This window comes from Heterodontus francisci, chromosome 3 (genome assembly GCF_036365525.1).
Source record: "Heterodontus francisci isolate sHetFra1 chromosome 3, sHetFra1.hap1, whole genome shotgun sequence".
Lineage (NCBI taxonomy): Eukaryota > Metazoa > Chordata > Chondrichthyes > Heterodontiformes > Heterodontidae > Heterodontus > Heterodontus francisci.
Genome location: NC_090373.1, coordinates 196,549,408 through 196,562,117, shown reverse-complemented (window position 1 = coordinate 196,562,117; position 12,710 = coordinate 196,549,408). Strand labels below are relative to the sequence as shown.

Here is a 12,710-nt window from a genome sequence, read left to right as displayed (position 1 = left end):
GGTGCTCCGGTTTCCTCCCACCTCCAAAAGACTTGCAGGTTGATAGGTAAATTGGCCATTGTAAATTGCCCCTAGTGTAGATAGGTGGTAGGAGAATGCTGGGGATGTGGTAGAGAATATGGGATTAATGTAGGATTAGAATAAATGGGTGGTTGTTGGTCGGCACAGACTCGGTGGGCCGAAGGGCCTGCTTCAGTGCTGTATCTTTAAATAAAATAAAATAAATAAAATCAGAGCAAAAGACAAAGCTGAAGCATTTTCAACCATCTTTAGTCAGAACTGTTGAGTGGATGATCCATCTCGGCCTCCTCCGGAGGTCCCACATCACAGATGCCAGCCTTCAGCCAATTTGATTCACTCCACATAACATCGAGAAATAGAACCATAGAAAAATTATGGCACAGAGGGAGGCCATTCAGCCTGTCCTGTCCGTGCCTGCCGAAAAAACTAGCCGCCCAATCTAATTCCACCTTCCAGCACCTGGTCCGTAGCCTTGCAGATTACAGCACTTCAGGTGCATGTCCAGGTGCCTTTTAAACGAATTGAAGGTTTCTGCTTCCACCACCATTTCTGGCAGTGAACTCCAGACACCCACCATCCTCATGTCCCCTCTAATCCTTCTACCAATCACCTTAAATCTGTTCCCCCTGGTCATTGACCTCTCTGCTAGGGAAAACCTCCCTGTCTACTCTATCAAGGCCCCTCATAGTTTTGTATACCTCAATTAAGTCACCCGTCAGCCTCCTCTGTTCTAAGGAAAACAACCCTAGCCTATCCAATCTTTCTTCATTGTTGCAATTTTCAAGCCCTGGCAACATTCTTGTAAATCTCCTCTGTACTCTCTCCAGAGCAATTATGTTCTTCCTGTAATGTGGTGACCAGAACTGTACTGGCTGAAGGCAGTGCATACAACAAAGGGTATGGGCCCTGACAATATCCCAACTGCGGTATTGAAGACTTGTGCGCCAGAACTAGCCATGCCCTTAGCCAAGCTGTTCCAGTACAACTAGAACACTAGCAGCGACCAGACAATGTGGAAAATTGCCCAGGTATATCCTGTCCATAAAAAGCACAAAAGGAGTTCTTCAGGGTCCTAGTGTCCTAGGTCCAACCATCTTCAGCTGCTTCATCAATGACCTTCCTTCAAACATAAGGTCAGAAGTGGGGATGTTCGCTGATGATTGCCCAATATGCAGCACCATTCGCGATTCCTCAACTACCGAAGCAGTCCGTGTAGAAATGCAGCAAGTCCTGGACAATATCCAGGCTTGGGCTGTTAAGTGGCAAGTAACATTTGCGCCACACAAGTGCCAGGCAATGACCATCTCCAACAAGAGAGAATCTAACCATCTCCCCTTGACATTCACTGGCACTACGATCGCTGAATCCCTCCACTATCAACTTCCTAGGTACTACCATTGACCAGAAACTGAACTGGAGTAGTCATATAAATACCGTGGCTACAAGAGCAGGTCAGAGGCGAGGAATCCTGTGGCGAGTAACTCACCTCCTGACTCCCCAAAGCCTGTCCACCATCTACAAGGCACAAGTCAGGAGTGTGATGGAATACTCTCCACTTGCCTGGATGGGTGTAGCTCCAACAATACTCAAGAAACTCAACACCATCCATGCCCACTTGATTGGCACCCCATCCACAACATTCACTCCCTCCACCACTGACACACAGTGGCAGCAGTGTGTACTATCTACAAGATGCATTGCAGCAATGTACCAAGGCTCCAATGTACCAAACCCACTTCCTCTACCAACTAAAAGGACAAGGGCAGCAAATGCATGGGAACACCACCACCTGCAAGTTCCCCTCCAAGTCACACACCATCCTGACTTGGAAATGTATCGCCATTCCTTCACTGTTGCTGGGGCAAAATCCTGGAACTCCCTTCCTAACAGCACTGTGGGTATACCTACCTCACATAGACTGCAGCAGTTAAAGGCGGCAGCTTCTCAAGGGCAACTAGGGATGGGTAATAAATCCTGGCCTATCCAGCGACACCCACATTCCATGAATGAATTTTTAAAAAGCCTAGAGCGCTAGGGACAAATGTAGTACATCTACCTCAGCTGGGGTCAGCTAATTTAGCATACACTGGCTAATATATTAATCAGCTGAACTTTGAGGGTGCTCCAGGAAGTAACGCTGTACTTCTATTCATTCTCCTCCCTTATGCCGAGCTACAGATCCACAGGCACTGGATGCACTCAGTACCTTGCCGAAAAGACCATTCCTCACGTGAGAGTCATGTGTCTCAACAAGATCTTTGAAAAACTACCACCTTCTAGTTTTCTTTTTAAGATTCGATTCATCTTAAGTGAAAGGATATCAGCCTCTGGACTACCCCAATTAATAAGGCTAGATGTGTGCTAGGAGATAGAAATACATAAAAAATAGCTAATTTGAATTAACTCCAATGTTCAAAGTATCCCACGGAATTTCTACTTCTCTCAGAAATCTGAACGTCACACGATAAATTCATTGAAAAAGTAGATTGAAAAGGTTAACCAATAAGTTGTACCTGCAATGCTGTGCTTCGTAATTCAAGGCATGTTGCTATTTTGCCAAGTGTTTTCTGTGAAAAAGGGAAAAGTACTGTTAGATCCTTTGGTAGGGAGACAGAGCACTCACAGGAACAAGGACAATATAATTGCTATTACAGTCATTCACAAGAGGCTTGCTAAAGAAATTGCATTGATATAAATTATTAGGTACCTCAGCAAAACTACAATCAAATTACTTTGAAATGCATCACTCATGCACCACAAGATCCTACAAATAGTATTGAAATGAATAACAAATTAATTTGTTCTTTGATGTTGAATAAGAATGTTAATTTGACATGGCGAGAACGCCTTATGCTTTGAACAGTACCAAGGGACCTTAAAATCATCACCTGAACTACCAGAACAGGAAAACAGGGGGTCCATTTAACAGCCCATCTGAAGGATGGAAAGAGTAATTCAGACTAAGAGTGTGACAGGTCTTGGACACTGAATTTCTATTCATTTTCCATGGTTGCTCTTGTTGTGGTGATCTAAAAGGAAAAAGTTTAAAGCACTTATTCCATAGCCAGCTTTCTTCTTCTGCACTTGGCTGGAATTTAATTTAACCTTAATGAATCCTCTGTTTACACTAACATCCTTCACTTGTTAGGGTGGGAACAGCAGATGTTTAAATTACCAAACCGAAACATCCTCTTGGATTTCAGCTCCTGGCAGTATCCTGTGCTGGATCCAGATCCAAATGTTTTCTATCTTCACACCTTGGCAGACAGATAGATAATGGGTTCTCCCAATCATAATGACCTTCTAGTTTTGACAAAGGTGATCAGAAATGTTATTTTTCATCTTAAGAAGCTACATTCATTAACATTTTAGAAACACCCATCCAGCAAAGGGAATCCTTTAGGAGCTACTGAGCTTGTGTAGAAGGAATGCCCATATCTTCCATTTTACATCCAGCTAAGACAAAAGCTTCCAATTTCATCCCAGTTTGAAGCTATACAAGAACAGGAATTCCTTTGTCATCAACATCTCAAATCACCTCGCATAAGAGAATTACAGTGAAGAATGGCTTTTTATATAGAATCATAGCAATTACAGCACAGGTGCAGCCATTCAGCCCAGCACACCTATGCAATGCTGATTCTTCACAGAATTATAGAATGTACAGCAGAGAAACAGGCCAATCAGTCCAACTATTTCACACTGGCGTTTATACTCCACACACGCCTCCTCCTCCCATCCTTCTGTATTTAAACACGAGAAGCATAATCTTCAATGCCTTTCTCCCTCATCTGTTTATCGAGCTTCACCAAGAATATATCTATGCTATTCATCTCAACTACTCCTTGTGGTTGTGAGTTCGCATTCTCACCACTCTCTGGATAAAGAAGTTTGTCCTGAATTCCCCATTGGATTCAGCAGTAACACTCACATTTATGGCCCCAAGATCTGGTTTCCCTTTCAAATGGAAACATCTTCCCCACATCTACCCTATCAAATGCTTTCACAATCCTAAAGAGCTCTTATAAGGTCATCCCTCAACTTTCTCTTTTATAGAATCAGAGTCATACAGCATAGAAACAGGCCCTTCGGCCCACCACATCCATGCTGACCATAATGCCTACCTAAACTAATCCCACCTGCCTGCATTGATTCCATATCCCTCTATGCCTTGCGCATTCAAGTACCTGTCCAGATGCCTCTTAAATGTTGCTACTGTTCCTGCCTCCACCACCTCCTCAGGCAGCGCATTCCAGATACCCACTATTGTTTGTATGAAAAATTTACCCCTTTGATCCCCTTTAAACCTCCTCCCTCTCACTTTAAATCTATGCCCTCTAGTTTTAGTCACCCCTACCATGGGAAACAGACTCTGGCGATCTACCCTATCTATGCCTCTCATAATTTTATATACCTCTATCATGTCCCCTCTCAGCCTCCTTCGCTCCAGGGAAAACAGACCCAGCCTATCAAATCTCTCTTTATAACTTAAGCCCTCCAAACCAGGCAACATCCTTGTGACTCTTTTCTGCACCCTCTCTAGCTTAATCACATCTTTCCTGTAGTGCAGCGACCAGAACTGCACACAGCACCCCAAATGCGGCCTAACCAATGTTATGTACAACTGTAACATGACGTCCCAACTCTTGTACTCAATGCCTTGGCCGATGAAGGCAAGCATGCCATACGCCTTCTTCACCACCTGTCTACCTGTGTTGCCACTTTCAGGGAACTATGAACTTGTACCCCCAAGGTCTCTCTGCTCAACAACACTCCCCAGGGCCCTGCCATTCACTGTATATGTCCTGCCCTGGTTTAACTTCCCAAAATGCATCACTTCGCACTTGTCTGTGTTAAATTCCATTTGCCAATCCCTTGCCCACTTTCCCAGTTGATCTATATCCTGTTGTAACCTTAGACAACCTTCTTCACTGTCCACTATACCCCCAATTTTGGTGACATCTGCAAACTTACTAATCATGCCCTTTACATTCACATCCAAGTCATGACAAACAACAGACGGCCCAGCACCGATCCCTGCGGCACACCACTGGTCACCGGCCTCCAATCTGAAAAACAAGCCTCCACTACCACCCTCTGCCTCCTATCACCAAGCCAGTTTTGTATCCAATTGGCTAACTCACCCTGGATCCCATGTGTTTGAACCTTCCGGACCAGCCTACCACGTGGGACCTTGTCAAAGGCCTTGCTAAAGTAGATAATGTCCACTGCCCTGCCCTCGTCAATCCTCGGTCACCTCCTCAAAAAACTCAATCAAATTCGTGAGACATGATTTCCCACGCACAAAGCCATGCTGACTATCCCTAATCAGACCTTGCCTTTCCAAATGCATATGAATCCTGTTTCTCAGAAACCCTTCCAATAACTTTCCCACCACTGATGTAAGGCTCACCGGCCTGCAGTTCCCTGGCTTATCCGTGCTGCCCTTCCTAAATAAAGGCACAACATTAGCTATCCTCCAGTCTTCCGGTACCTCACCCGTGGCTCACGAAAATACAAAAATCTCTGCCAGGGCCCCAGCAATCTCCTCCCTTGCTTCCCATATCATCCGAGGATACACCTGGTCAGGCCCTGGGGAGTTATTCACCTTAATGCGCTTCAAAACTTCCAACACTTAAGTGTACTCCTACATCCCTTATACTCCTCGAGGGACTCACTTGATCCCAGCTGCCTATACCTGACATATGCCTCCTTCTTTGTCCTGACCAGACCCTTAATATCCCTCATCAAGCAAGGTTCCCTAAACTTGCCAGCCTTGCCCTTCAAACTAACAGGAACATGCCGGCCTTGAACTCTTCGTATCTCACTTTAAAAGCCTCCCACTTGCCAGACGTCCCTTTACCTGTAAGAAGCCTCCCCCATTCAACTTTTGAGAGTTCCTGTCTGATGCCATCGAAATTAGCCTTCCCCCAATTTAGGACTTCAACTTGAGGACCAGTCCTATCCTTTTCCATAACTATCGTGAAGCTAATAGAGTTATGGTCACTGGTCCCAAAGTGCTCCCCCACTGACACATCAACCACCTGCCTGCCCAGCCTCATTTCCTAAGAGGAGGTCGAGTGTAGCCCCTTCTCTAGTAGGGCCATCCACATACAGCTTCAGAAAACTATCCTGGACTCACTTAACAAATTCTTCCCCATCTGATCCCTTAGCACTAAGGCAGTCTCAGTCAATATTAGGGAAGTTACAATCACCTGCTATGACAACCCTGTAATTCCTACACCTATCTGTGATTTCCCTACATACATGCTCCTCCAATTCCCTCTGACTATTGGGGAGCCTATAGTATAATCCCATCAAAGTGATCACCCCTTTCTTAGTTCTAAGTTCTACCCATATGGCCTCGCTGGACGTTCCCCCCGGGATATCCTCCCTAATCAATAATGCAACTCCACCTCCTCTCTTACCTCCACCTCTGTCACGCCGGAAGCATCGGTACCCCGGAACATTGAGCTGCCAGTCCTGCCCATCCCTCAACCACGTTTCCGTAATAGCTATAATATCACAATCCCATGTACTGATCCATGCTCTGAGTTCATCTGCCTTACCTGTGAGGCTTCTTGCATGAAAGTAAATGCAGTTGAGCCAACCAGACCTTCCACACTCCCTGTCCTGCCCCTGCCCGGCCTGCCTACTGGACTTGCTTACTTTAACCTCTACATTTGCCTCAACTATCTCCTCAGAGAGACTAATACTTTGGGTCCCACCCCCCCTGCCAGCCTAGTTTAAACCCTCACGAGTAGTACTAGCAAACCTCCCCGCAAGGAAATTGGTCCCCTTCCAGTTCAGATGCAACTCGTCCTTCTTGTACATGTCACCTCTGCACCAGAAGAGATCCCAATGATCCAAGTAGCTGAAGCCCTCCCGCCGACACCAGCTCTTCAGCCGCGCATTCATTTGCCTTATCCTCCTATTCCTACCCTCACTAGCACATGGCACAGGGAGTAATCCTGAGATTACAACCCTAGAGGTCCTGCTTTTTAACCTTCTCCCTAACTCCCTATATTCACTTTGCAGGACCTCATCTCTCTTCCTGCCTATGTCGTTAGTACCAATATGGACCACAACCTCTGACTGCTCACCCTCCCCTTTCAGAATGTCCTGCAGCTGCTCCTAGACATCCTTGACCCTACCACCAGGGAGGCAACATACCATCCTGCAGCCTCGTTTGCGGCCTCAGAAACGCCTATCTGCACCCCTTACGACAGAATCCCCCATCACAATAGCTCTTCCAACCCTTGTCCTCCCCAACTGTGCAGCAGAGCCCTCCGTGGTGCCACGAATTTGGCTGTTGCTGCTTTCCCCTGGGAGGTCATCCCCCCTAACAGTATCCAAAGTGATATATCTGTTTGAGAGGGGGATGGCCACAGGGGACTCCTGCACTACCTGCCTGCGCCTACTACTCCATCTGGTGGTCACCCATCCCTTTTCTGCCTGTGCAGCCATTACCTGCGGTGTGGCCACCTCACTAAATGTGCTATCCTCAGCATCGCGGATGCTCCACAGTGAATCCACCCGTAGCTCCAGCTCCGTAATGCGGGTAGCCAGTAGCTGCAGCTGGATACACTTCTTGCACACATGGTCACCAGGGACACTGGAAGTGGGGCTGAGTTCTCCTGCCATGACCTACCCTTAGATTAATTAGTTACTCCCTGAATTAAAAAGTACTAATTACACTAGGGGCCTTGTTCTACCCACTACAATCTAAAGTCCTTAATAAGTTACACTGAATTAAAAAAATACACTTTAGTAGTACTCACCTTATCACCAGAGGTTTTTTTTCATCAAAAAGAACTTTCCCCTTATTTTTTTAAGATATTTAAATGCACTAACAGCAGTGACTCACCAACCAATCACCTTGCAGCTCTCCTCTGACATCACCGTTGGCTTTTTTTTCTTTTTTTCTCAAAACTCCGGCGCGCTGGAAGAGCTCCTCTCCACTCCGCTCCCGGAAGGTAAGAGACTGGGCCTCGATCCTCGGGCTCGATTTGTATGCTCCGCTCTTGGCGTTCCTCCCCACAGGTCCGCTCCGCTCCTAGAAGGTAAGAGATTGGGCCTCGATCCTTGGGCTCGATTTATAGGCTCCTTTCTAAGGAAAAGAACTCCAGCCTGTTCATCCTCTCCTGATAGTAAACCTTGTACATCTTGATTGTACCTCCTCCAATGCCTCCATTCCTTTCTGATACAAAGGAAGATGGTTTTATACAAAATGATGATGGCTGCGGTTGTTGGAGGCCATTCATAATAGCCCCAGGATCACAACAGAAGTTCCTTAGGGTAGTGCCCTCGGCCCAAACATCTTCTGCTGCTTCATCAATGGCATTCCCTCCAACAGAAGATCAGAAGTGGGAATGTTCACTGATGATTGCACAGTTTTTAGCTCCATTCACAATTCCTTAGATAATGAAGCAGTCTGCCACATGTGGCAAAACCTGGACAATATTCAGACTTGGGCTGATAAGTGGCAAGCAACATTTTTTATTCATTCATGGGATGCAAGCATCGCTGGCAAGGCCAGCCTTTATTGCCCATCTCAAATTAACCTGAGAAGGTGGTGCTTTGTCCATTTGGTGTCGGTACACCCATAGTGCTGTAAGGGAGGGGTTGCCAGGATTTTAACCCAGCGACAGCGAAGGAAGGACAATATATTTCAAGTCAGGAAGGTGTGTGACTTGGAGGGAAACTTGCAGACAGTTGTGTTTCCAAGTGTCTGCTGCCCTTGTCCTTTTAGGTCGCAGAGATTGTGGAAGGTGCTGCTAAAGGAGCCTTGGTGAGTTGTTGCAGTGCATCTTGCTGATGATACACACTGCTGCCACTGTGCACCAGTGGTGGAGGAAGTGAACGTTTTAGGTGGTTGATGAGGTGTCAATCAAGCCAGCTACTTTGTCCTGGATGGTGTCGAGCTTCTTGAGTGTTGTTGGAGCTGCACTCATCCAGGCAAGTGGAGAGCATTCCATCACACTCCTGACTTGTGCCTTGTAGATGGTGGCCAGGCTTTCGAGAGTCAGGAGGTGAGTTACTTGATGCAGAATTCCCAGCCTCTAACCTGCTCTTATAGCCATAGTAATTATATGGATGGTCCAGTTAAGTTTGTCAATAGCGACCCCAAGATGTTGATGGTAGGGGGTTCAGCGATGGTAAATAAGAGGGCACAGATTTAAGGTAATTGGCAAAAGAAGCAATGGCGACATGAGGAAAAATGTTTCCATGCAGTGAGTAGTTAGGATCTGGGAAGCCTGAGAGTATGGTAGAGGCAGGTTCAATCGAGACATTCAAAAGGGAATTAGATTGTTAACTGAAAAGGAAGAACGCGCAGGGCTACGAGGAGAAGGTGCGGGAGTGGCACGAGGTAAATTGCTCCTTTGGAGAGCCAGTGCAGACACAGCAGGCCGAATGGTCTCCATCTGTGTTTATGTTTATGTTTAGAGATACAGCACTGAAACAGGCCCTTCGGCCCACCGAGTCTGTGCCGACCATCAACCACCCATTTATACTAATCCTACACTAATTCCATATTCCTACCACATCCCCACCTGTCCCTATATTTCCCTACCACCTACCTATACTAGGGGCAATTTATAATGGCCAATTAACCTATCAACCGGCAAGTCTTTGGCATGTGGGAGGAAACCGGAGCACCAGGAGGAAACCCACGCAGACACAGGGAGAACTTGCAAACTCCACACAGACAGTACCCAGAATTGAACCCGGGTCACTGGAGCTGTGAGGCTGCGGTGCTAACCACTGCGCCGCCCTTGTGCTGTAACAATTCTATGATTCTGTACAATATAATGCCACTGCATGTCAAGCGGAGATGGTTAGATTCTCTCTAGTTTAGATCATCATTGCCTGGCACTTGTGAGGCATGAATGTTATGTACCACTTATCAGCCCAAGCCTGAGTGTTGTCCAGGTTTTGCTGCATGTGGGCACAGACTGCTTCATTTTCTGAGGAGTTATGAATGGTACAGAACATTGTGCAATCAACAGCGAACATCCCACTTGTGACATTATGATGGTGGGAAGGTCTTTGATAAAGCAGCTGAAGTTGGTTGAGCCTAGGGCACTACCCTGAGGAACTTCTGCAGTGATGTCCTTGAGTTGAAATGATTCTCTTCCAACAACCACAACCATCTTCCTTTTGTGCTCGGTATGACTCCAGCCAGTGGAGTTTTCCCAATTCCCATTGACTTCAGTTGTACTAGGGCTCCTTGACACCACTTCCCCTTGATAATCAACAGTATTACCATCACTGACTCACTCATCATCAACATCCTGGGGGTTACCACTGGAAGCCACATAAATATTGTTGCGACAAAAGCGGGTCAGAGGCTGGATATTCTGCAGCAAGAAGCTCACCTTCTGTCGCCCCAAAGCCTGTCCACCATCTACTAGGCACAAGTCAGGAGTGTGATGGAATACTCTCCATTTGCCTGGATGAGTGTAGCTCTAACAAGAGTCAAGAAGCTCAACACTATCCAGGATAAAGCAACCCACTTGATTGGCACCACATCCACCACCTTTAACATTCACTCCCTCCACCACTGGGGCACATTAGCAGAGTACGTACCACCTACAATATGCACTGCAGCAACTCACCAAGATTTCTTCAACCACACCTTCCAAACTCACCACCTCTGCCACCTTAAACAAGAAGGGAATCCGGTACATGGGAACACCACCATCTCCAGGTTCCCCTCCAAGTCATACACCACCCTAACTTGGAAATAAATCACTGTTTCTGCATGGGCATTGGGTCAAAATCCTGGAACTTCTTACCCAACAGAACGGCGGATGTACATACACCACATGGACTGCAGCAGTCAAAGGCAGCAGCTCACTATCACGTTGTTTAGTTTAGTTTAGAGATACAGCACTGAAACAGGCCCTTTGGCCCACCAAGTCTGTGCCAACCATCAACCACCCATTTATACTAATCCTACACTAATTCCATATTCCTACCACATCCCCACCTGTCCCTATATTTCCCTACCACCTACCTATACTAGGGACAATTTATAATGGCCAATTAACCTATCAACCTGCAAGTCTTTTGGCATGTGGGAGGAAACCGGAGCACCCGGAGAAAACCCACGCAGACACAGGGAGAACTTTGCAAACTCCACACAATTGAACCCGGGTCGCTGGAGCTGTGAGGCTGCGGTGCTAACCACTGCGCCAATAATGGATGGGCAATAAATGCTGGACTTGCCAGCTACACTCACATTCCATGAATGAATGTAAAAATATTCTCTTGCAACAATGCAGTATTCCCCAAGTGCTGCAATGAAGCATCAGCGTAAATTATGTGCTCAAGTTCTACAGAGGGGTTCAAATCTATAATCTTCTGACTTCCAAATAAGAGTGGTAACAACTGAGCAAGGCTAACACAGCCATTTGTCACTAATGCTCATAATGTTCACAATCATTGCTGAGCTAGATAGTGGGATTCGTAGCTGACAGAAAAAAAAGAGACACTAAGTTGGCAACAGAATACAACTTAAAAGGTGAATAGTACTTTACATACACTGCTTTTTGAAAAAAAGCAGTCTGCAGAAGAAACTCTGCAGTTCAGATTGCACTTGTTCCTCCTATTTTCTTGTAGTGAGGATTGACTCTGCAATCCTTCAAAAAGACATTAGATATATTTATGGAAAACTGAGATTATGGCAAAAGGTAGGCAAGATAATAATGGTAGATAAGCAATGTCTTGGGGTCTTCTGGATCCTTTGACAGGCTAGAGATGAATTTTGACAAGCTTCCTGAATTGGCTGTTTTTTCCCCTTTCAGGAGTGCGAAGAAGGATCAGCGTGTATGGGTGGCCTTTTCTCCTCCCAATTACACAAGATAACAATTTCTATCTTGACTCATGGTGGAGAGACAGTTCCATGCACACTTTGTTCAGTTGGCCAGTAGTTGTTCGTGAACAAGGTGTTGGAAGCTTAATTTGAATTGCAAGAAAGCATCACAGGGCAGCTGAGACGATCCTGTCCAAGTCTAACTCCACATGCACACATTTCCATCAAGGACTAATGGATGGCAATTAGCTGAATTTCCCTATTCCTAATTCAGGAGTGCAGCAGTCAGTATTAGAGCCCTAGACAACACTGACTAATTCACCATAGATCAGGGATTGAATCAGGAACATTCCTGTTCTGTTAGGATCAGCTGGCCATCAGACAGCTATCCGAATGCATGTACTGTCCATCTCATTGTTATGTCACTGGATGCTTGGTTTCTGTCTGATGCATTTGTTAATGAGTTACACTGTAGCAGCTTTACTACCAGATTTGTGTAGGAGTAACACCCGTGTGTTCCTCCATGTTATGGTTACAGTAATCCAATTGTAAATTTCTCCAACTCGTTACTGCTTGCTCACAGGATACTTCAGGGAGGAGTAAGTAAAAGTGCTCTTTATCTATCGATCGATCTGTATCTTTATAGTATAGAGTATTACAGGAAGTGAGGCAGCCATTTTGCCTCTCAGCTTAGCTGGCTCTCAAAGAGCAATCTATTTAGTCCTATTCTCCTACCTTTCACCATTGTACACCGACAATTTTTCCTGAGAAACCAAGATAAAGGATCAAAGGCGTTGCTGTAGGACATTAAGTTTGAAAAAGGTAAACGAGGGCAAGGTATATCAGGACATAGTGAACAGGTAACTCAAGA

The 12,710-nt window shown here is 45.9% G+C and overlaps 1 protein-coding gene across 2 annotated transcripts in view; it reads right to left on the bottom strand.

The window, feature by feature from the left end:
- Window positions 1-12,710, bottom strand: part of aida (axin interactor, dorsalization associated) — a 142,542-nt gene that overhangs the window by 95,960 nt on the left and 33,872 nt on the right. For both annotated transcript variants that reach the window (XM_068028114.1, XM_068028106.1), the window contains exon 3: window positions 2,535-2,588. In XM_068028114.1, coding sequence (XP_067884215.1) covers window positions 2,535-2,588 — 54 coding nt within the window. The remainder of the gene's footprint in view (window positions 1-2,534; window positions 2,589-12,710) is intronic.